This window comes from Anser brachyrhynchus (genome assembly GCF_964034855.1).
Source record: "Anser brachyrhynchus genome assembly, chromosome: 2".
Lineage (NCBI taxonomy): Eukaryota > Metazoa > Chordata > Aves > Anseriformes > Anatidae > Anser > Anser brachyrhynchus.
The window spans coordinates 51,849,860-51,876,115 of record NC_137695.1 but is presented as its reverse complement, the minus strand read 5'-3'; the positions used below and the strand labels follow the sequence as shown (position 1 = coordinate 51,876,115).

Sequence of the window (26,256 nt, the reverse complement as noted above, 5' to 3'; positions counted from 1 at the left end):
TCAAAATGAAATTTATGCTACCCATTCAAGTTGCAAGATGACTTCCCTTTGTTTAAGGTCTAGCACTGAAAGCTTTGTTACTGCCACACATGTCTCTAGAAAGATGATTTAGCATCCCTGTACTGGAGATTTATCCTCTATGACAGAACTCTTTAAACAGTGAAGCTTCAACTTTTGACAAGGCAGGGTGATGCAAAAGACAGAGAATGGTGCTGTGCAGGAAGCAGAGGTTTTGTGCCGAAGGTCTGACAGACTTAAAAACTCCATGAGGACTTTCCAGCACTAAATATTTACTGATGTCACTCAAAAGGATAACATCTAATCTGCTTGCGTGAAAGTAAAAGTTGACTCTCAGAAGTCTCTTTCCATCACTTTGAATGTCCTAAAATGATTTCACAATTCTCAGTTCTTCTTCTTGCCCCATTTTTTTCCTGCTTGAAGGCATTGCTCCATTTAAATAAACTGCACTGTCTTGCTTTTATAAAAACATGAAGAAATCCTGCAACAAAATCTGAGAAAGCTTAGGACGGTTAAAACAAGCCAGTCTGAGAGCAGAAGGCTGTGGACCTTTCACTATACCGGTCATCCACACAGGAAGATGAAATCATGACTTACACCCGCTGTACTAGAAATCAAGATCCACAACCGCAGTGAGCTGCCACAGAGGTAAAGCTGGGGAGGGTGCCAAGTTGTGGTGGTCCTCAGGCGTGGGGCAGCCTCGCAGTCATTTCGGACCAGCCAGGAGAAGGCAAGACGTAGCCATGGGTTTGGCTTGCTTTGACATCAAAATTGTTTCAACAATCTGCTGCCATTTCCCCTCTGCACCCCATTGACTCTCACATCCTGGCTGCAATTTGCCATCTCTTCACTCCTAATCTTGTTGTTGTTGTTGTTGTTGCTGTTTTTTTGTTGGACTGAGCTATAAACTCAGTGCATTAGGAAAGGTTGTTTGATTTTGTTTGATTTCAAAACACTCTTTACCCACACGGTTCCACACCCTAATCACAAGGAGGTCCCTCAAACACATCAACTGCTCTCCTGTGAATCTTCTCAGTTCCCCTTCCTCTGGTTAGGGTGATCAATAGCCTTTTAGCTGGAATGCTGTGCTCTCCTCTTCTGTACTTGTCTATCTGGCTACGTGCTGCTGGACCCATTGCTGTCTTTAGATGATAAAGCCCATCGGGAAGAGTGTCTATTCTGGGATGCACGATAAAATGCTGGCAGCCCCATAGTTTGCCGATTGCGTTATTTGGGTAAGACTTCACCTATTTTATTGTGTTTTATATTAGCATATACAGCTTTGCAGGCATATAGTCAAATGTGGTAGGACAAAGCTCACAATGCAACTAAACCAAAGACATCAGTCCTTATTTCAATCAATTGTGTTCACAAGATCAAAGCTTTAAGTCGTTAACATCATAGAGGGACTGCGTCCAAATCTAAGGATATTTTTTAATTACAAAGGCAAATACTTAGGCATTTGGAAAATGAAAATATTCAGCTGGAGTAACAGTACCAAATAGCTTCTGATTACCAAATGAACTTGAAAAATAAAAGGGTCAGTATGAAAAACTTTGAACTGCATTGGCAGCTCTATCCCTAAATCCTTTAAAGCACATCCTCTGCCCAGGTACAGGCCCCTCTCTGCTTTGCACAGCTCCACAACCTCAGCCCTGGGACTCCATACCCTTGTCCCACAGTCCCTCTTAATCCCCACAGCTGTCCCTAAGCTCCCAGGCTGGACCCACAGCCCACTGCCCCGTAAGTCACAGCCCTGATGTTCCTGCACCGTCCCATTTGCTCCCTGTAGCCTACTCCACGCGTAACACGCTTTCTGGTCACTGCTCTTCAGGCTCTGGGCTCAGGCCGTGCTTGCAGGAGAGCTTCATTCCTCACGGGGTCCTGCTCTGAGGAAGGTCCACCTCAACATCCTCATGATAGTGTGTCCCGTGACTGCTTCTGCATCGTTCAGCCCCAGCCCTCGGCGGACACTGCTATATCGCACTGTAAACTAGCAGCTGGTGAGGACGCAGTCTGCATTCACAGGGTAAGATAAGTAGGAATTGAAAAACAAAACAAAACAAAAAACCACACACCTTTCGGGGTAAAATAATCCTGTGGTAATGAACACCTTATTTGGGGTAATATAGTCCTGTAGTAATGAATTTATAACACTGTCCCTTGTTGAGTCATGTCTCTGGGCAAAGCAGGAGTAGAATCCCACTCAAAGAGAATTCTCTTGGCATAAATGTAGCAGTATTTTACCATTACAGGAGACATAACTCTCCATGGAGAGCAAAAAGCCACAGAAAGGGAGGGAAACACTGGTGGGCAGGATTCGGTTCTAGCCCCGTTTATACAGACCTCGGCAGAGCTACTCCACCGCAGAGGACACAGGTCATGAGTTTTCAGTTCTGAGTCTTAAGGGTGGTAGAGAATGCAAACAGTTAAATAGTAATAGCTGAAGTTCTTCTAGCCTCAACCTCACAGCAATATCTTCTCACGTGTTTTCTACAAATAATTGAGATTTAGACCTCCTGGCAATTCTCAATGGCCATATTATAAGTCATACAGGAATTTTATGAGACCGAAGCTTTAATAACGTGCTCTGGCGGAGCAAGGGAATAGCTACACAATCAGTATGTTTTCCTGCACTCACATTTTTGAGTGGATTAGTATTGCAGCACAGTCTAAAGTAACAGCATAAATTTAACTGTGTGGCAGTCTTAAAAATAGTGAAGTATAATAACAAGTGTATTTATTTGTGCTGTGATATGTAACCAGTGCAATCCTGCCAAGATTAGGCTCTGTTTTAAAACAGAGTACAAAATATCTGATGATGGAGCTAAAATAATCATAATCAAATGGAATAAAAAAAAAAAAAGGGAAAGACAACAGGTAGCACTGCAGACACGTTGTACAGAGGTAAAACAGATACATCACACATTTGCAAAACCTACTTCCTGTATTAGCCAGCCCTTTATTAGAGATATTATATTCAGACAAATTGAACAAACCCTAAAATACATAAAGCCCTAACACTACAAATACATCTTCTCCCAAAGTTATGAAGTACTAGTAAATCACATAGATTTCTCTTTCTTGCCTTTTTTTTTGACATGATTGTTATTGGATATTTAAAATTTATGAGTTCATAGATGAGTCAAACCTTGCAGTATACCTGGATTGGAGATGACAGCTCTTCTAACCATATGTGCTTTACAACAAACATTAAAAACAATTACTTCGGAATAGTCATTTCTAGGAATTCTGAAAGTATTTTAGTTCTAATTGTTATCAAGTGATTACAGAAAAGTCTGAAACATTTCCTTCCATCATTCAGTACACAGCTCGGTAACTCCACACACTTGAAAACTATTATTTTGCTATATATTTTCTTCTTACATATGTGTCTATATATACATACACACACATATATATGCACTATTATAAACTCGAGTGTCAAGAAAAGCAGGACCTTCACATTTTCACATTTTCCCCATGATTTCAATAGGAATTAAACCGTAGACACCACCTGTACCATCTACAAAAATTGGACCAACTTGACTTCAAATCCCATTGATAGACACAACAACCACTTATAACCTCCTTTTCCTGTTGGCATTTCTCATTCTTACCAAAGTCAGTTTGCTCTAAGAATATATTGTTAGGCCATACATTCAGTCTTCATGCAGCCAACCCGTCTCCCTCTTACATTGCCTTGAGATTACTAAATCTTGCGCCTGATCCAAAAGCTGTGCTTGCACTGATCAACTGCTTCTTCTCAGTTTTCACCTTGCTGTGCTCAGAAAAATGAGGTTGCAGCTGTGGTGTTGACTAGACCTAGTTATACACACAAGCATTAAACATTTCTTATTTTTACGGTCTTCCAGTAGTTGGAAAAAGTAGCCTAAACCATGCAACATAAAAGCAAACCTTGCAGGGCCTGATTTTATTTGTGGAATGGTAAATCATCAGTAATTCTTCTGAACTCAACTAGTCCAGTCAGGCTAACTGCCATACCTAGGGTGCTGTCAGCTCACAAGGGTGACAGAGGGAGTTCAGGGTATTAAACATTATGGACAACGCACTAAACAGAATCCTCCCCAAAGTCACAGTACCTCCTTACAGTGCCTATTCTGTGAGGTCAGAAAGCAAACAAAACAACAAAAACAAATAAAAAGCCACGTTAACCATTTCAGATTTTTTCTGAAATGTGTATTAGTCATTGTAGGTTCATTTCCTAATGATGAGGAATAAAGATCTATCGTGACAGCTGAAGTCACATAAGGGAAATTTTCCACATTAACTACCCAAAAGTAGTTGCGCATGAAATTGGTCAGACAATCTATCACAAGGACTAAAGGGTTGGAAATATCGTGTGGTGGTGGAAATGCTGGGAGGGAGGGTAATCATTATGGAACACAGATGGAGAAGCCTGCAGATCTCTGAACCCTCAAAGAAAAACTAAGGTGTATGCACACTTAAAAAGCACCCCTAGAAGAGAGCAAATGTGTGGCTGGGTCCCTAAAAGTACTCTTTAACAGGAGTTTCTCAGATGAAGCTGCAATTACAGGACAAGTAAAGTGGGCTTCTGTTTGGGAAAGTGTTTTGAAGACACATTTTGAGCATGGGGGGAAAAAAGGTTCCTCATATATCAGAATACAAAAAATCATGGACCACTGGGCATCCCACAAATATTTTTGCTATAACAAGAACTGGAAAAAGAAACGATAAGTTCTTCTTCTTCTAGTATTAACTAACAAAGTGACTTCATTTGCTACCAGAAATGACAGATATTCCAGAGCATGAGATGCTTTGCATTAAGAGATGTAGTACTCTGAACTGGAAGGTGCCTGTTGTACTAATTTCTTCTAGGGCAGATCCTACAGCCTTAACATACATGATCAAGCCAATACAAAGCAAAGAGCTACTCATCCGAATAGTGGCAGCAGCAGCAGGCACCAAATTTCCTTTATGCCTTTCTACAACCCAGCCCATTAAAATCAGTATGTAAATTTTATGCCCAACACTTAGCTAAAACATAAAACAAACAAAAAACAATAAATAATCAAATAAAAAAGGACCATGTAAAAAGGGTCACTGCTTCCATTTAGTGGGATGGACAACAATAATAATAAATAAGAATACAGAGACAGGCTAAATCAACTATGCTACACGTGGCAATGCATCTTATTTCACTGTATTTGTTATCAAGAAGACATGCAGTCTAGAAATTCATGGCAAACACACTGGCAAAAGCCATAAACCATGAGAATAACAAGGCTCGAAGGAACAAGGCTTACAAAGACAACCCCAAGGGTGACTTTCTTAGATACCAGTAAGTAAATCCCTAAAGGCAAGGAACTAAAGTACAGCAAACCTAGCAACCAAACTAGCACCCGAATTGAGGTCTGGAAGAGCAAAGATGTGCAGTTCCACACTGTCCAGTTGTGGGACACGGTTGCAACAGAGTCAAAACTTGTAGGCCTGTAAAATTCCACCACAGGCGTTGAGTTCAGAGTCTGGGGACTTTCTCTTTGTACTTCCATGATTGTTATAACCAGGCAATTAGAAGAAGTGTGAGAAGGGCTGACCAGAGATGCCAACCTTTTGGGAGTCAGCAACAGTTCTGTTGGGTTGTCTGGTAGGCACTTCTTTCCCTTTCCCCCGCAAGCTAAATTCAGAAGGATGTTATTGTCATCAGGAAGACTACTAACCTCATCGTCTGGCAGGCACGTTTCAAACCTGCAAAATGGGCACACTATGACTCCTTGAGGAGAATCACCAAAGTCTATGATCTTGCAAAGGCATTTGGCACACACTCTGTGACAACACTCCAGCACTTTTGGTTTTCTCTGTCGCAGGTTGTAGCGGTTGTAGCAGATCTTGCACTCAAGCTCATCTGAGCTCTGGGTTTCCACAGACTCCTCTGGTAGTTGACTGGTCATTTCTTCTGGTGATTTGTAGATTTGTGGAAAGAGGAGTCAAGGGATAAAGATGTCACTCAGGCTTATTTTAGAACTTTTTCCTGATGATCATATCACCCATCTCAAACAGGAAAAGAGGAGATGAAGCTATCAAAAAGCATCAGTAGAAGTCATCCATTTTCAGCTTCTGCTAGGGATTTTGTACTGTATGTCCTCTCTTAGCCAGTCATCCATCTGAAAAAGACAACATGGAATTTCTGTGGGAATAAAAAAAGGAAAAAGCAGGTGAAACAAGGAAGTTATACTTTTTATAAGCTTAGCCTCCTTTGCTAAATATACCTCCACAGTAATTTTTTTCCATGGCATATGAGACCTATGTGGCAGTCATGCTGATAAAACTTCTTTGTGAGTAACTTTGATTCCCTCAGCCTACGAAATTCTCAGCAGAAGATGCAATCTAATTACGGACCTGTGACTGCTTGTTTAAACCCTGGTTTCCTAGGGAAATGAGACCTAGCCTCTGGTGCTTTTTGTCTTTCTCAATAACTTCTGAACCTGCTGTCCAATTTCAAACAAATTGGAGGAGGTACAGCAGTAGTGAAGATAATTAAGTTTCTAAAAAAGTAGTGAACACTAGAAGTTGGGTAGAGGAGGGAGGAGAGGTTTATAACAATCACTCTTCCTGGAGGGCAATGGTCAATCAGCACACAGCCAGCTTCTGCTCTGAACAGGCCATGTGCTGCCTGATGTTCAAGTAGAGAGCACAACACAGGAGGAAACTGGTGATATTCTGGAGCAATGAGGAGTTTTAGGGGGAGAAGGGGACACAGAAAAAGACTGAAGCTACTGTAAGGAAGTATATAGGGAGATATGTCAAATTTGTAAACGATCAGGCTTTACTAATTTTGCTGCTTGAGGAACAACTCCTTTTTCTGTCTATTCACATAGCTGCTAAACACAGAGCCGATCAGAGATCATGAAAACGCTAGGGTGAAGACTAACGTGTCTCTCAAGGGCATTTTCCAGATGTACTGGCTTCCAAGAGTTTTATGGCTGTGACAGCTGTTTCACACCTCCGCTAAGGAGTGGCCTGTGGCATGCTTGCTCTGCTGCACTCCCATCCTGTGCAGTGTTTTTGCCACCAGACACATCAGCCTCCCCTAACAAACGTTTTGTCATATTATGTAACCACACATTTTCATGACTTCAGGAAATAATCCGTGTATTAAAAACAAAACATTAACCAGGGCTACAGGGAGCTATAATTACCAGCATTCACACAATGGCAATGTCTGCCAGAGGATTAAACTTCTCCCAGATTCAAGCAGATGCTTCCTCACAAAGACGGGTGTGGCACTGCAATTTTGCAGGCTTTCAAGCTCTCTCCTTCACTGCCAGGGTACTCTTTGTAGCAAGAAACTTGCCCTGGTAATGGGTCAGCACTTGGGTCCAACTGCCTCTTGTATTACCAGTAAACTGCAGGCACATGCAATATGAAAGAAGTGTCTCTCTTTCAATAAACCTGTTTCTTGACTCTTGGTTTTAGTAAATGGTTGGTTCCTTCCAGTATAATTTATGTCCTCCTTAGTAAATTTTTACTCACTCCTACAAGGCAAAAAGTTCCCTCTTTCAAGCCATATGCTCCTTTCATCAATGCATTTTACCTGCCAACCACAATGTATAGTAAAATTTCTTTCATGGGCTTTTTGTTTTTACTGTGCTTGGAGTATTTGCCATTCTGTCTCTTAATGCTCTGCACAATATTAGGTCTATTAGTGACTGAATTTTTAAAACTCACTTCCTGGATTTTAAAACAAAGATGTTAACACTACAGACAATGCACTGATGAGAAGAAAAAAAAAAAAGGACAACATAGTGAAGAAAAAACATATTTCTGTAAGAATTTATAACAGACATTGCCCCCATCCCATTCATTAAATGGGATTCCACCTTATTTTAGTGTTTTTAGTTTTCATCTCTACCTCACCATTGTTTTTATTATTCATACTGTGGCTATATTTGTAGTGTGCTCCACAAATTAGGCAATGCAAACATAAGAAGGTTGATCCATAACTTTCAGAGTGTAAATATCTTCTACAAGACAAAAAGTACGTCTCCTACTGTTCTTATAACCTACCCTTTATCCTTCGTTACACTTCAGGATTCCTTCTTCATTCCACTACCCTTTTTATTTCATTCCAAATATCATCTTTTAGATAACTTTTCGGCATATATAAATGTCATCAGATACTAACATACCAAAGGATGAAAAAAAAAAACCAAACCACCACAAAACAGACCTAAGAAAATGAAATGCCAACCCACATGAAGGCAAGGTACTGCTGAAAAGTTAAGAAAAAAGCCAACAAACAAAGCTATAGTTTTGAACTTTCACATCATGAGTATCATTAATTTTCTGTGCCTGAGGTGAACTCAGATCAGTAACATAGAATCATTTACGTTGGACAAGTCCCTTAAGATCAACTCCAACCATCAACCTGACCCACTGTGTCCCACTAATACACCATATCCCTAAGTGCCATGTTCACACATTTCTTAAATACCTCCAGGGATGGTGACTCCACCACCTCCCTGAGCAGCCTATTCCAGGGCCTAACCGCCCTTTCAGTGAAGAAATTCTTCCTCATATCCAAAGCAAGCCTCACCTGACACAACTTGAGGCCCTTGCCTTGCCCCTTATCGCTTGGCATCTGAGGAAAGGGACCAACACCCTCCTTGCTGCAACCTCCTTTCAGGCAGTTGTAGAGAGCAATAAGGTCTCCCCTCAGCTTCCTCTTCTCCAGAATAAACTGTCCCAGTTCCCTCAGCCGCTCCTCCTATATGTTGCTTTCTAGTCCCTTCACCATCTTCTTGCTACTTTCTGAACACATTCCAGTAACTCCGTATCTTTCTTGCAGTGAGGGGCCCAAAACCAAACACAGCATTTGAGGTGCGGCCTCACCAGAGCCAAGTACAGAGGGACGATCACCTCCCTCGTCCTGATGGCCACACTATCAGCTGGCTGTCGACCAGTAACCCCTGGTCCTTTTCTTCCAGGCAACTTTTTCAGCCACTCTTCCTCATGTCTATATAGCTGCATGGGGTTGTTATGACCCAAGTGCAGCACCTGGCATTTAGCCTCGTTGAATGCCATGCAACTAGATGTGGCCCATTGGTCCAGCCTATCCAGATCCCTCTGCAGGGCCTTCCTACCCAACTTGCTGTCCTCTGCAGACTTACTGAGGCTGCCTTCGATCCCTTCACCAAGATCGTTAATAAAAATGTTAAACAAAACTGGCCCCAGTACTGAGCCCTGGGGGACACCACCTGGGACCAGCCTCCAACTGGATTCAACTCCATTCACCACAACCCTTTGGGCCCCATGATCCAGCCTGGTTCTCACCCAACAAACAGCACATCAGCCCAAGCCATGAGCAGCCGGTTTCTCCAGGAGATGGCTGTGGGAAACAGCATCAAATGTTTTGCTCAAGTCCAAGTAAACAACATCCATAGCCTCTCTCTTGTCCACTAAGCGGATTATCTTATCACAGACGGAAATCAGGCTAGTCAAGCAGAACCTGCCTTTCATAAACCCATGCTGACTGGGTTATCTGATCACCTGGCTGTCCTGTACGTGCCTTGTGATGGCACTCAGGATTATCTGCCCCATGAGCTTCCCTGGCACTGAGGTCAGACTGACAGGCCTGTAATTCCCTGGATCCTCCTTCCTGCCCTTCCTGTAGACTGGCACCACATTGCCAAATTTAGCATTAATAGAAAGAGTAACGACTCTGTTCCAAGTCCCAAATAGCAAATTAGGATCACTTCCTTCATTTCCAGACAACAACGATCCTCGTATTGTAGTTTCATTCACAAGCTATTCTACGAATTATTTTCAAACTTTTTACTGTATGTACTGTACAATAAAGAGATACTTTCAGCACACTTCTCTCTTCACAGCCTCTTCAAAACGTATTAACACATTAAAACATCATTGATCGTTTGCCTTTTTCTTTGATTTAGATGTTGCATTTTTCCTTATGTGTTCTAGTGTGATTTGCACTGACTACTACTTTGCATTTATACATCCTTTCCTTTGAAAACAAAAATTTGTCCACTAATTCCTATTAATGATCTGTTATGTTTAGATGCTGCTTCCGTCTTATTCTCTTACCTGATTTCTTAGGCAATTTTCTATTTTTTTTCCTCAATACCTACTTTCCCACTCATTTTTTCTATGTTGAAGACTGACACTTTTTTGAGCTTAATATGCCACATACCCTAAAAAGCTCTCCAACCAAAGACATGGAAAAATATTAGAAAACTGAAAAAATTAAATGAAATTTGACTTCAAATTGACCCAATTTCTTGAGAAAATTAGAAATTTCTTGAGAAATATGGCCAACTATTATTCCTTCAAGCAACTTCTATTCTGTTGTCTAAGATTTTCTGCCTTGTCTTTTAGATGTATCCCAGGTGAATATTTACTAGAAACTGGCAGAATAAGGAATTAAAATAGGGAACAGATCAACTGGTGCTCCTCTGAATTCCAGTTCCCCACCAAAAAGGTAGCAATTCACATACATCTGCTTGTTGCGTGTATTGAAAGCAAGAGAAGCTGCAGTAGTATGCAGAAAAAGGGAGCGTGTTTGTGTTTTGTCTTCCTCTTCTCTTTAAGACACTTTTTTATTATTATGATTATTCCATGATTCAATGTTCTGGTATCCTTAATTCACTTTATGTGGTCTGTATGAGCAGCTTTTTCCCTTTTTTGACTGCAGTATCAGGCCAACAGTTGCTTGTGTAGCAAAACATGTCTTGTAGATGATCACTCTTTCATTTTACATATGAATTCATTGCTATAAGAAAGCCTAGATACCTTTTGCTATTCTGTCTTCCACAGAACATTTCTGATGGGATCAACACAGTCCAATTGCAGAACCTTTCATTCCTGTGGCTATTATGAACAGCAGCTTTCAGAGCAAAATATAAAAAAAGCTAGATGTGTTCAATGATAACAGCATCCATTGCACTTTACCCAAGAACAAGCAGATCTATTATTCTGTGACAAGCACTTGTCTTTTGTAAGAGTTCTGTCTTGGTATGGATTGCAGCAATGAATCCATCATTCCTGTTCACTTTAGTCCTGGTGCTACTCCAACTCCCTCTCTTCCCCATGCCACCTGGCCTGTACCTTGAAGTCTGATCTACTTGACCTTTTTACTAAAAAGGGAGAAAAGCTGAAGACAGAGAGGCAACCCAACCAGATGGCAGAAGAATGACAGCAGCCTCTGCAGAGATCCAGCAGCCTGCTGGAGGGCTGTCCCAGAAGCAGGGGGAGTATCACCCCCTGAGAGCAAGAGAAGGCCACCCACAGAACCAGACTGAATAAAAACAGCACGTTTTTGTGTGCCACCCCAGACATGGCCAGACAGAGCGCAATGGGCTACACCAGCCTGAACGAGCCGTTGTCCATCCGTCAGTTTGCTACTAATCATGGCTTGGAAGCAGGCTGCAGGGTTTCATTCCAGGTGTGGAGTGAGGTGAATGGGCTGTGCAGTGTGTTACAGCTGCTCTTTGCACTTGTCTATCAAACATTCTGCAGGCAAAATGTGCTTACAAGGGGCCAGAAACAATTAGTTGTAGATGAAACTCTCAATATCAAAGCTCAGTCATGCTGGCCTGGCAAAGAAAATGGGAAATTCGTGCTTCCCTTCTCTAATGAAAGATCATCCTTGCCCAGTTTATCAAGCCAACCTTTTATCCTTTATCTCTAACACTTCTTTCCTGTTAATGTAATCATAGGTTATATGTGAAATATTGGCAAATTACCACAAGGTCAAAGATTAACTTGCATATGATATCATCATCCATAGAGCTACCCAAAGTGATATTCTGAAAGGTTTTCGAAGTGTTTCTTCTAAATGCAAGCCAAGTGTATTTAGGGAACAGGAGAAGGAAAAAAGTGCAGAGAGAGAAATAAATACATAGAGACTTACTTTCCAAGAAAAAGAAGTCCTTGCAAAGGTTCACTTGCAAGGAAATGTCTATTCTCCTCCACACAGGGAAAAACTGGTGGAAGGGAGGGAAACAAAATTAGTAGTAAAGCAGGAATACAGCTGGGAGACCTTTCAGTCTGATTCTGCTAAAAGAGAGGAAGTAGTCCAACTTCTCTGGTTTGGATGGAAATACCCATATGCTAAGATTTCTGTTTAGAGAAATATATTGGGTAAATCCCATTTACTAAAATTACTTCTGTTAAGTAATCCAGAGTTATCTTTACAGATCTGTTATTTTCTAGCCTCTTTCAATATTATGTGCTAAACACTCTGAAGTGCTATCTCTTCCAGCAACCACATATTCACAAATGTTAGAAATTCACTTGGAAAGAAAATACAGCAAAGCAGCTAAAGAGAGAAACTGTGCTTTGAAAGAAGGGTTTTAGAAACACATCAAAATACTTTCCTTCAGAAAACTCAAAGAAGCTCTTTGATCAGTTCTGGCTTCCCCAAACGAACTGCAATCTCTTCTCCAGCATAGACCAGGAAACAACCATCTCCAGTGGACCACTGCATTCACATTCAAACAGCTTTGCAGCGTTCTGACTCAGCAGGAAATGACCATTGCACTAGATTTTTCCAGCTTGTGCTAAGCACAATGCAAAAAAAATCCCAAACAAACCAAAACAAAAAACCCAAACTGCTTTACTAATCTCACATTTGAATAGAGTACATTCAAATTGCCAGCAGCTATCGCATGTCCAACCTGCTTCATGCCACATTTCTACTAACATTGGATGGGTTTTAACAATGGGCATTTCCCTGTCAGCGCTCATCAATGTGTGACTTTACACAAAAGCTACAGAATGTGGCATACTGAGCCACGTTTAGTTTATGGTCAGCTGTATAAACTGTTAGGAAAAATGTCTTTTCATGAAAGCAGTTTTTAATGGGATAGGCAATGAAGTAATTTCTCAGAGAAACCCCCAAAATACACAGAAGAGATTCTGCAATACACACAACAAATATTTCTATATTATTAACTACTTCACAAGTAACTAATATCAAATACAATTATTTTTATAAGAAGTTTTTGTTAAAACATTTAGAGTATTTGCCTGATCTCTCTTAATCCTCTACGGTACTATAATATGAAAAAAATACCAAATTTGGGAGATCAGAGCTTTTCACACTCAAAGCAAGTTAATGGGGCTCTGATCATTTAGCATAAGAAGTCATGGAATATAAATGCATCATCTGAAATAGTAATAATAAAAATAAACAGTTAACGTGTTTGAGTTTTTTCTTCCTGCACCCCCACCAATCTTGAAAGTAAGCAGAGATATATTTTCAGCTAACACAGGGTTCACTCTGTTCTATATTGTGGTACTGGCTTTTAGAGTACCTTCTACAGCCTTTGCATGTACACGTTCAATATCACCAGACTCCATTTCCTCTTAGCAATATCATTCGCAATACTTTTTTGTTATTCCAATAACTTGCATTATGGGTTAGGTAGTAGTGGAAAATGGTATGAATAAACGGCGAATGCCTTATTGAAACCACACTATTCCTGAATGACTTTCATTCTAGCTGGAGGCTGCTACAGTACTGATATGAATCTTAAAACTGACTATGATGTAGAAAAGAAATGCTTTATTAGTTAGGCTTGTAGACACAAGCAAAACCTCTTCCAATAATTCTTGGGATGTTTTTTTTTCTCATATATAATTCATGAGCAATTTATATAGCAATATGCTGAATGACTACTTAATGTGACATACGGCTGTGGGTTGCTTTGTGGCCTCTTTAAGAATAAAACCACTAAAGGACAAAGGATCTGCTCTTTTAATAGCTGTCCATTTAAACAGACTTAATAATACTAAATGAAAAAGTAGAAAGAAAAGGCTTGAAATTTGTATCTAAAATTGTAACAAGTTTAATTCTAGAAATATGCTTGTTGAACAGGATTACTTTTTTAACATGTCTTAATTGATTCGCAACTGCTTACTTGGGCTGGTCTAGCATTTTCTCTTGTACTGTTTTCTTACTGACAATTGCTTTTCCTTTATGACTCTGAAACCAAGAAGTGATCCATTCCAATAAGAAAATATTTCATGTCACAACTCATTACCTTAAGATCATTAATTTAGAGAAAGGTTAGACATTCTCTTCTTTGGTAGCAGGGGTGTTTTGGGGCAGTTTTCTCAAATAAGATGGAGTTCCAATTTTTTGTTTCAGTTTTTGTGTGTCCTTTAAAAGCTCTTCTGAGAATTGAAGAGACTGTAGGACATAGATTGTAGAATATGACTTGAAAAGATACAAAATAGTAAAGTAAAAAGCTTCCCTGTATTTTCCTGTATTTCTTATTATAAGCATATTTAAATATCTGACCTCCACATGTGTCTACCATTTATCTTTAAATTAGACATTATTAATAGACATTGCAATTTTATATTAGATTACAGAATATCTGGAAGTTTACCTCCTTGTTTTGCTTGCTATTGTATGTTTGAATGTAAGCAATTAAAAGAAGTCCAGAAGTACAAACAAATATCTTAAAAAAAAAAATACGGTTGCACTAGAAGATATTGAGTGACATGCAAAATCCCTCAAATATGACTGAACTGGTTTTCTTCTCTTAGGGCATATTTTCTATGTTATATACTTTGGTAGCAACCAGGTGAGACAAAATCACAGAAAATTAATCTTGATTACATCATTCCATGAGAAATTCCTCTTCACACAGGGGAACCATTTTAATGCATTATATTAAGTTCCAATTAACCTTCAAAATAAGATTTAAATAGGAAATGTTACATTAGCTTTGTCTTAATGGGACTAAACATAATCTCAGAATAGAAAAAATCTGTACTTTTTTCTTCTTCTGTTGCCATTAAGAGCAATCTGCGCAACATTTAAGGATGTTTAAGTTGGTTCATTCTGTTTCAGACATTTTTGAGGATATGACTATATAAAAAGACTTTATTATTCTATTTTATCTAGATAGGCTATTACAAACAAAAAATAAAAAGGGTGGGGGATTATACAGGACAGTACTGACACTGAAGGTTACGTGTCAGTTACATATAATTGGTAACAAGGTTTTCTGCTTCAATTAGTTACTTCAATTAGTTTGAAAAACACAGGTCAAAATAATCCATATTCAACTGAGATTTACACTTATAAACAATTTTTCCAGGCCTAGTTCTCCACCAGCATTATAGATTGTTCTAATAGTTTGAAAAGAAAAGGGATGGGTCTCAGGAAACAATAATTTAACCTGGATATAGTGAATTGTTATTTTAGTATTTAATTCACTTAAGGCACATATCTAAAAGTAGTTATGGCTGGGATGAAAATTATTCTGGCAATATAGCAATAGTTGGCATGTCAAACAATGGCATATATTCTGTTTTCACTCAACAGCATTATGTAAGATTAGAATTGCAATGATATAACTAAGAAAAAATGTTTAAGAATATTATTTATATATTTTTTAAAAGAGCGAACACACAAAAATCCAGACATTATGAAAAAATACAGTATTAGCAGAGCTTTACCACTTGTCAACAAGATAAATTGTATGTCTTCATCTGCGTTCATGGAAACTGAATGATCCCAACATACAAGTGTCAATTGGGAACATTAGCTTTGACTATAACGTGTGTATCCCTCTTACTGAATATCTGCAGTAAAAGGGCCATTTGGCCTGATTTATGTACAAGGAAAACGATATTACAAACGTAATAAACTCCTTTTAACTGCCTATTTTTTCCAAGCACTTGATATTATTACCCTTTACCAACCAGCCTTATTTTCAGCTAATTTTAAAAAACATTTTTCTTTGGTAATGAAAGTTCCCTGAAACAACAAAAAAGAAAAATTTCTTGTTATATTTTTATACTAACAGTAAGCAAATTACAATCTATGACCTGTATGGTCATTAGAAAATTATCTTTTTTTTTTTTTCCCCTGTTTTTTTTTTTTTTAATCTGAGTGCTTCTGCTGAAAATGAAGAAGTATTACAGGAACTCCACTTCTGTCTAGCAGTGATTCACAGTTGCATGGTTACTGCATGTAAAGAAACTAGAAAAATACTCAGAAAAGTTACTGCATGCACGCCTGTAATTTTAGACACTGGTATATGAAAAAATAAAGAACCAACATATTTAAAAAACACAGATGAAAGGAGTTGAATTGATTTGTGTCAAATGATAGACACAGCTTTTATTTTATGCCACTGAGGGATATAGGAATCCTCTTAAGCAAACAACAAAAGCTTAGACTGTGCATCCCTCTCACATGTTTCTGATCGGAATATACTGCCACAAAGGCAGCTAATCCAATCAAATCTAAATCTGATCAATTTGAATCTGCAAAGCAGTTGGAAAAAGTGTTTCAGCAAGAGTTGCCTAATTCTATTTTAGGACAAGGACAACCTGGGCTTTCCTAATTTTCCATCATCCAAAAGAACTAGACTGGTCAATTTTCACTAAGTAAGTGGAGGGTATGAAATTGTCGTTGCTTTGAGTAGAGCTCTATGGCATTTTGATCTTATTTGTAACTATATAACAGTTGAAATGTTGAACTAAATCAAAATGTTTGAATGGTGCCCACTGAGTAAATTTAAAGTGTAAAAATACAGAAAAGGAAAACATTGCTTCAGGAATTTTGGATGTAATCAAATCACACTCAGAAACATGGCTTGTCTCTAACTAATTAGAAATGAAATAAATAATAAAAGGGAATTCTAAAGGTTTAAAAAACAAAAATAAAAAAGTCCATTGAGATTTACTACACTCAGCTATTTACCTGGTTTAGTGTGAATTAATGGCTGAGACCAGATCTTGGTATTTTCTCAACTGGACATGATGAACGGAAATTTTAGTGCAAGTTCAAACTAGAAAATAGACCACAAATTCTGGATTTCCCTTAACATAATAAAAATCCCAGCAACAAAGCAGCTTTTTAGTCAGTATTCCCAAGGTTATCAGTTTTTCTAGTACTGTACCACAACTGAGCAGCTTGGCTGAGGCTTATGGAATAAAGCAGGAAATTAAAAACATTTCTTGCCTTCTACTTACTAAGAAAAGATATTCTTATAGAACAGAAACATTACCAAGAACATTTTAAAATACCAATTGTTTTAAATGACAACCTTTTTTTAAAATAATTGTATTAGCGAAGCTCTTCTGCTCTCCTTTTACATAAGCAACTTGACCATTCAAGAGACTCCTATTTACTACATAGTCTCTTTTCCAAGAAGGGATACTAGAAAGATGAGTTAGTGACATTATTTGCTAGATGTTACAGGATAACACATATTTCAATATGCCTTCATTTCCAGTGTGCTGAATTCATATAATTTGCAAGAAAGTGATGATTTAGAAAAAAAGAATACTGAAGCATAGTATCTATTTAGCAGGTGAGAAGCATTGGTTTTCATTTATGCTATTACTTTTCCACTGAAAGCTCCATATTTGAAGCACCAATATAGCATATTGCTGTTTGATAGCCTACTAGACCACGGCTGATAAGGTTATGAGTATTGCACTAATAATCAGTTCAAGAGGCAGCATAGCATCCACTGTGACACTATGACTTTCTCACATCTCTGCAAACATGGACCACAATTTATAGCAAGTTCAAGTACCTTTATCCTTGGGCTTGGCTTCTTGGCAGAAGGAGCTCAGCAAAATTGAGTAAGATCCAGTTCTGCTGTCTTCTCCAGAGTCAAATAATTATTACCTGAGGACATCTGAGCTTATATTTGTCCTCTACTTCTGAGCTTGTATCTGTCCTTCTCTGCTTCTGGAGGGCACCCTCAGAAAGCACACCCTAAAGGACATTTCCCATTAATTGTGGTGGGCATATTTTGCAACAGCAGGTATATCTATGCTTCAAACTGCAGCACGGTGTAGATATAACTGAGCCAGATCTGGTACTGGAAGTAACCTAGCTGTAACAACACACTGTCCTGCATGAGCTAAGTTAACTTGGTCCTTAGGAGATTCAGAATAACTCGGTGTGATGGTGTGCTTCCCACACTCCCCACCCACCTTCGGTCTGGCCACTACCTGGCACAAACACTGGCTGTTGTACCCAAGGCCTTGCTGATGCAGAGACTGACTACAACATCAGCTTAAACTGGGTGCTGGCGAAACTGACAGACATCTTGCTTAGTAACTGAGGGCCAACAGAGCATGCACCAAAACCCAGTATGACTATCAGTCCATCATCATACCCCATAAATAGTGAGCAGGCCAAGAGCCCTTTGAGCTCTTCTGCATGGCAGCTGGCTGCACAATAGGATCTCCGCTTGAGCAGGGATGCCTCTCAAGGTCATGTCTGCTGCAGAGACCCCTTACTCCTCATGAGAGATTCCTTGCCACAACAGATCCTTGGTAAGTGATTGATACGGAGACTTTCATCTGCACTTACTCAAAACTTTATACTAACGTTGCTGTTCATATCATGTCTGGTGGTGTTCCTCCATTCAGATGCCAGATTTCTAAGTTTTGTCATGCTAATTAACGTCTTGCGTATCTGAAGAAACAAGGCTTGCAGTAGAAGGTTTGAGAAACTTTAACTGCTGCGATTTTTCCCAGACAAGATGCCGATTTCTGCAGGCCATTACAGAACACTGCTATATGGATGGATCACAAGACAAAAGGTGGATTGAGGGAGAAGCAGCTGCTCAGAGAGGGAACTTTAAGTGATTCACCAGACCAAATGATTGCTGCAAAAAACCAATCATGTCACACAGCAATGACCACAGCTTTATATGCCAGATCAGGACAAATGACTAAACTGATCTGTTGTAGTTATGGCTTTACAGGAGTAACTTTTCTTTGACAGGGTTATCTCTAAACAAGTTATCCAGCCTCCAGATTAGTTGAAAATGCCAAGTTATGTGTTTAAACAACAAAAAGTTCTACATACACATCTAAGATTGACTGCTGAGGAGAAAGCTGCTTTCTTGTTCCAAATGCAGTGCATGTATTCTGGTATTTGAGTTATCTGCATGCAATTATATTTTTTTATATATGCACATTATGAAGTCTTGCAAACATCTGTGCTTTAAAGTATCTAAATCCAGCCAGGAAACATCTTCAGTAAAGAAATGTGATGTCATTTAGTAATTCATAAAAACTGGGGAATGCTGTTCCCTACCCAAAAAGATAAACCTGTTTTAATACACTGGGATGCGCAGAAAGGAACAGACAAGATCTCACCGATGGTGTTTATGAATACACAAATTGTGGCAGCCTCACTGGCAGGATATCGAGTCTGAAGGACTTACTTCATTCACTTAATGTTCGATCAGTATTTGATGCACTCACACAGAACTGGTATCATGTCCAAATGAAACACTGGTCTCACTTGTCTCATATTCTGTGAATATACCAGGTGGAACCACTGTAGCACTACACCATTGGCTTTTGAAAGATCCTACTCACCAGCGGTAGCAATCCATAACCATTTCACCTCATAAGCTTTTGGCTCATTTAAAAAAAGGAAACTAAGTATTATGCTTTACAACTGTCTTTAAAGATTGGACGACATCTTACAATGACACCTTAATAAGAACATCATTAAGCACTGAATTTAAATGGAACAAAAAAGGCCCTTCAAAGTAAATGCCCACTATTTTTTCTAACCACTCTACAGTAATTCTTACCCTTGCTTATACCTGTGCAAAGCCGTGGAACTCATTTCTATTGAGTCAGTGATGCTGCATGTGTGCAACACTGAACAAAATACAATTTGCAAGATTGCTATCTCAGATTCTTGGGATCATAACAGAAGGGAGTCTTGAATCAAGATAAAACAGACAGCAGTGGTATGATAAATCTGAAAGAGGTTTATGTATAGAGTGGACAGAGGGAGGTAAGTGCAAGTAAAGAACATCTACAGAAATAAATTTCTAAATCAGCATGCTAAGGAGCAGAAGCCTATACAGTGAAAGAAGGCTTGAATGTAATAAAAGCAAGTTTGAGTTGATACACAAGATGAATTTATGGGGAGTTTTAAAGATTCAGAATTACATGGTTTAGGAAGATGGCCAGACAAGATAGAAGGGTTTTAGGTATGTGGAAGGGGAGCAATGAAAGTGTCAAGCCAGCTGGTAAAGAGTAGGTTACAGGTTCTGTGCTACAGGAGTCAAAGTAAAAAAATATTAAGCCATAGGCAGAGGTGGGAGATGAAGAAAAATTTGTGTGTTATACAAAAATTGGTAACAGGAAAATCTGGTACTGAACAACGTAAAAATAAATAGAGAAATTACATGGCTTCTGTTGCCTACCATGTGGATGAGAATGAACATGATAAATAGCAACATAATGATAAAGCAGGAGAGGACATAGGAACAAAACCTAGAATTCATTTCGAAACTGGAAATACCAGTTGAAAAAAAAAAAAAAAAGATACAGTGAAATGTTAGAAAACTAGCCAAAGTAAAATGCAGGATAAAGCTGTTTAGATTTCGTTGTATAACCAAATTCTCTCACTACCAAACCAAGCTCAATGACACAAAATAGTAGGTATAAAAAACAAAACAAAACAAAAAGCATGAAAGACTAGAGGTGTAAGGGGAGTGATGCAGGGAAGAGACACATTCACAGCACTTACTCCCTGAGTTGTCAGGCCAACATGACAAATGGCTTGGTTCTCTTAACAGGAAATTCTATTAAGGGTGAAGAGTGGGCAAGGAGTGGATGATGGGATTCACAGCAAGTCTTTTAGTGCTTGTAAAGAAACAGTATTTACTCAAACATCCAAAATAACAAGCACAACACCTGGGCTGCAGTGGAGCTGACAGACACGCATGATTCCGAATAACATGGGTCTATTACAGCATTACAGCAGAGACCAACAGTGGAGATAATTTGTGGCTCCAGCCTCAGAGTCAGCCCAGTACAATGAACAACAAGATGAGATGAAGCCTGCAAAGTGAGGAGTTCAGTCTGGGCACCATATGAATATATATATATATATATATATATATACACACATATAAAATATATATCATATATAATATTTTAAAGAGGCTACATAATCCTCATTGTTTATGACTGATCCCATCACAGGAGGCAATGACTGAGATAGCGTTTCAGTCCCAGCTCCCTGAACTTGAGAGGTTTACAGCTTTCTGATCAAAAAGACCCACTGAATGGAATTTTTTCAAGTCTTGAGATTATTTAACAGATGCTTAACACAACCCGTTTTGGGAAAATGAAACTGTAACTTTCATGCTCTGAAGATGCTTCAGGATTTTTCTTATACCTGCTTGACTCAAAAACATTTTTAAAAAAGAAAACCAAAAACTATAAGTGTTTCCAGTGAGGACATAAGTATTTGGAACAAAAGCAAAATCCCAAACGTGAGATTTAAGAAAGGACCATAAAGCTTTACTGATCTTACCTCCTGTGCTGTGGAGTCTGTGGAACATACTCCACTAATTCCTGCAGTTAAATCACAAAATGACAGAACAGTTTATATTGGAAGGAACCTCAGGAGGATATGTTGTCCAAACATAAGAAGTCTAGAAAACAATATTGCAAAGCTGTGTAACAGTTGCACCAAGATGTATGTAACTAGGTAGTCTGCCCAACATTCAGCGTGAAGACGCATTCCTTGCAATGACATGGTGGACGAGGTATGCCAGCTATCCAGTCCTCATCCTATCTCCCAGTTTCTTTTCGATTGGCAACCATATGCTGCTCTGGATGCGCCTTTTGTCCTCTTTAGGCACCAACAGTGAGCAGCCTCTTTGCGGGGTCCCACCTCTGTGAGTCATCAGGATTTACTCACTCACTGACTTTTGTCTCCTGATATGGGTGTCTGGAAAAACTGCACCTATGCAGATGTGTGCTGTGATCTTGATGATCTGCTAATCTGGGTGCCATCATCAGCTATTCTTACAAATCCTGCTGTTCCTCCTGGTGCTTCCACATCCCATTCATAACAATCAAGGTTCTTATTGCAATTCTCTACAGAAGTAGAGACAGTTCTCAAGGTGTATTTGCTCAGGGCCTTATCCATTTCAGTTTTGAATGTCTCCCGTGATAAGGTCCACAATCTATCCACAACCCCGCTAGGCACACATTCCAAAGCCTGACTCATGGAAAAGAACCTGCCCATAACCCCACTGGCTCTTTCACTGATTCTGGGGGCAGATAAAAGGCAACTCTCATGCCCACACAGCTACCTTTCACACAAAGGAAACAAGATGATGAGGAAGGTCTTAAAAGCCACACAAGGCTGTAAGACAGCAGGAAGTTGAATAGAGTATATGAGAAGTTTGACAGGTATTGACATCTGCCTCCTGTGGCCAGTACAGGTCACTTTGTGCTGTTCCGGAGAAACAAAGCTATCTTAATTCACCCTCATCTTCAATAATCGCTAATTAAGAGCACACCAGCTTGGAAGTGTCTGCTACTGCTCCTAGATTTATTAAATACACCCCAAGTCCATCTGGCAGATGACATTTTCCCCTTTAACTATATGGAATTGCCAGCTGGGTCACTGCCACACTCAGGGATGATTAGACTCCAAGTTATCCATCTCCTTTCTACCTCTAAAATGAGGCTGGCCATTAAGGGAGTGTCCTCAGCTTTAGCAAAGATAGAGTTTTTGTATGCCTGTCTTTATCCATGGGCCTTTATTCATCACACATCCATGGTACTGTGAAAGAACATTACAAGATGCACACAAACAAGACTGAGCATTGATTATTTTTATTTGGATCATGCATGAACTGCACTATCAAATAAAGATGTTTGTGTGTGTGTGCATGCATGTGTTTTACATGAATTCTCGTATTTTCAGATATTTTTCTTTGTAGTATAGGACTTCTTTAATGATTCTGATTTTCAAAAGCAGATCTAACATACAATGCATTTACAGGTAGGGTTACAAATGAGGAAACATGTTACCTCCTACACTCTACACTTGTGTCTGATTACCTTACTGTATACTGGGGAAAACAGATATACAATACTCCAGGATAAAAACTGAGATTGTTATTTTCTCATTGAAAATGAGTACTACCATCTCCTCATAAAAGAAATCACACCAGGTAGAATACTGTTGCTAATGCCCGCTGTTCAACTGGCATAAAACACAGCATTTCTGAAAATGCCAAAGTAACTTAATATATTTCTTTAAATGTTACCTTGATAAGCTAATGTTTTCATTTGCAAGTAGCATATAAAATTCTCTAGCTAAATGTTATTGTATCTGACATTTCATGAAAAGTATTTGGTCACAGTTGTGTACTACAATCAGTTCTCTGAAGGGATATTGAGGGAGACATGCACACAAATACAGAAACCCATCCCCTACCCAAACCCACTTCAGCCAGAGGACATGAGATGTCTCTATTTAAACACTGATTCAAGACTGAAGAAAATAAAGATTTAACAGAGTTATCAGGGAGTTACTTAAGTAACATAGAAGCTGAGTGTTAACAGTTTAAAGCTGGGATGCAATGCTGTTATCACAATGCCTTGTGTTAACTATGATGATTGCTCTTTCCGGCCCGCCAGAGTGATGAACAATAATGATTGCACAACTCAAGATAACTACCATTTAGCTAATTCACTCAGTCTAGGTGGGGGAGACCAATGATGCCTCTCTGCTCCTCTCTTCCTTAACAACTGCCCTTATAGGCTCAAAAGGTAACTAAGAGAAACTCTAAAAGTGGTACAACCGGTGCATATATCTGCCTAGCATGCCCCAGAGCCTAGAGGCCAGCTGCAGTAGCGCAATGGCCACAGCTTTCATCCCCAGTCTTCCCAGTGCATGCGGTGCTGCAGAGCAGTGCTATGCCACTGCAGCTCCCAGCTCCAGACCTCTGGCTCTCCACAGACCATCTCCAGCATGACAGTGGAAGTGCCCTTCTTTGCTACTGTGAAAGAAAAACTGGACAAAAACGGACAGCTTTGTGGACATCTGGAGCTGCAGGCAGGAGGGGAGCTCTGTCAGTGTCCTTGCTGGAACCACAGGGCTCAGCCGAACAGGCCTCAGGCCTTTGCCCATTTCCTACCAAGACAATTCCCTGTGGCTCGCCCGTTATAGCTTTACCCATTGCTGAAGGCACGCTGCTTGCTGTCTGCTGCCTGGCATGCTGAATTTCTTTTGCAGAGGGCTGAATACCCATTCACGTGTCTGACTGGAGCCTTTCTTTTGCTGGAGATAGGCTGCTGGGTTTGCGCGGGGCAGCTGCTCAGTATTTCCGCGCCAGTCTGAGTGGTCTTGTGTGGACAAATGACGCCATTTCTGGAGCAGGTTTTGCAGGAACTGTGCCACTGCTTAGTGCTATGAATGCTGATGAAATTGCTTTCCTAAGACATGTTTCTCCCCTCAGAACAATATGATCTTGCAGTCTATGGATTCACTTTGAATTTTTCAACAAGTCTTTCAGGCTTTGTCTATTATCTGAGAGCTCCACACTCCTTCAATGTATTCTCTACAAAATTTGTTATAATCATTGCAGTGTGTACTGGTTGTCCAAAGTTAGACATTTTAACAGGCATACTGCCAGAACAGAAATTCATTCTCATCCACACACCAGTCCAGAAATCCCTCTCCCCCTCTCCTCATCCATATTTTTCCCCCATAGACCCATTTCTTCCATCTTTCCTATAGAGAAAAAACCAAAAACACAAAAACAAGAACAAAATGCACAAAAAAAGAGAATACCGTTCCAATCAATTTCAACTAAAAAGTGACGCCAAATAACGTTAATCTTCTTTGCAACTTCTGACATATTCTACCTGCTGTACTTCTGTCTGTTTAGACCCTGAATTCTGTACAGCAAGGGCTATATGCACACACTCGAATTTTTAATTTTATGCATATACAGACATCAAAGCAAGGGTTCATTGAAGCTCTCTCTCACCCCAATTCTCCTAACTTTCCCATACAAATTTAACTGTTCAAATAGAGCTCTGGGCCAGAAGTAGTGGGGCAATGTTGACCTTACTTCTCAATACAGACAGTCATACACTGACCATTGTATATTTTCTTTCTGTCTTGGGAGTTACTATTGTCATAGCGTTATATTAGGATTCTTTTTGCCCTTTATGAATGTTTTACTCAACTCTGTTAGTATGTGAGCAGCAAAATACAACATTTAAAAGAACTCTTGGAAAATCCTTTCCAAAAAAACCCTGTTTTCTAATGAGTTTGGCTTTCCTGCACTCACACAGACCACAAATGAAAAGAGTTGTGACAAAAGTAAGTTTAAAGACACAAAACTGCCATTGAAATACATGCAGAGTGAAGCAGTAAAGGAGGAGGTAGCAAATATACAGCAGGATTGGATTATTGCTTGTTACAAGTTATTACTATTTTAAGGTCAGTGGGTAGACACTGTCTTTTGGACATCTACATAGAATTACATCCAAAGCCACTCATTACTGGTCATATGTGAACTGTGTTCAGTTTTGGGCCCCTCGCTACAGGAAGGACATGGACGTGCTCGAGCGAGTCCAGAGAAGGGCGACCAAGCTGGTGAGGGGTCTGGAGAACAAGTCTTACGAGGAGCGGCTGAGGGAGCTGGGCTTGTTCAGCCTGGAGAAGAGGAGGCTCAGGGGCGACCTTATCGCTCTCTACAGTTACCTTAAAGGAGGCTGTAAAGAGGTGGGGGTTGGTCTGTTCTCCTACGTGCCTGGTGACAGGACGAGGGGGAATGGGCGAAAGTTGCGACAGGGGAGTTTTAGGTTGGATGTTAGGAAGTACTTCTTTACCAAAAGGGTTGTTAGGCATTGGAATGGGCTGCCCAGGGAGGTGGTGGAGTCACCATCCCTGGAGGTCTTTAAAAGATGTTTAGATGTAGAGCTTAGCGATATGGTTTAGTGGAGTACTTAGTGTTAGGTCGAAGGTTGGACTCGATGATCTTGAGGTCTCTTCCAACCTAGAAATCTGTGATACTGTGATACTGTGATATTGTGTGAAACTGTTTCTCTGCCTTGAGCAACAAGTGTATCTGTGATGTCAATTGATACCCTTAGCCTATCTGGCAAATACAAACGTTTGCATACACACGCACTAGTATTTTAAATTGTGCAAATACAATAGCTCTCTTGAGAGGGTAGCATATATAAATTTGTATGTGCTTGTGTCTGTGTGGACTATAACTGCAGAAAAGCTACCTCGCCCTCTCAGGAGACCTACAGAACTTCAAATATACACAAACATATATATATACACACTCACAAGACATACAGCAAGTCAAGTATCGTGATATTAATGTTATTAAAACTGAAAAACAAATTACAAGACCTGTACTACTGACAAACCTTTTTTATGAATAATTT

At 39.6% G+C, this 26,256-nt stretch overlaps 1 protein-coding gene across 10 annotated transcripts in view; it reads right to left on the bottom strand.

The window, feature by feature from the left end:
• Positions 1 to 2,960: 2,960 nt before the first annotated feature.
• The window catches only part of RNF182 (ring finger protein 182), a 78,256-nt gene continuing 54,960 nt past the window's right edge, over positions 2,961 to 26,256 (bottom strand). For 5 of the 10 annotated variants that reach the window (XM_080581043.1, XM_080581042.1, XM_080581044.1 and 2 more), the window contains one exon: positions 2,961 to 6,187. Coding sequence is in view for 8 of the 10 variants with exons in the window: in XM_080581044.1 (XP_080437170.1) it covers positions 5,214 to 5,951 (738 nt within the window). In the remaining 2 variants the exon portion in view is untranslated. Of the gene's footprint in view, positions 6,188 to 17,585; positions 17,771 to 18,373; positions 18,963 to 21,355; positions 21,397 to 26,256 lie in introns of those variants that run through there. The other 5 variants (XM_080581046.1, XM_080581048.1, XM_080581045.1 and 2 more) reach the window with 4 other exon arrangements.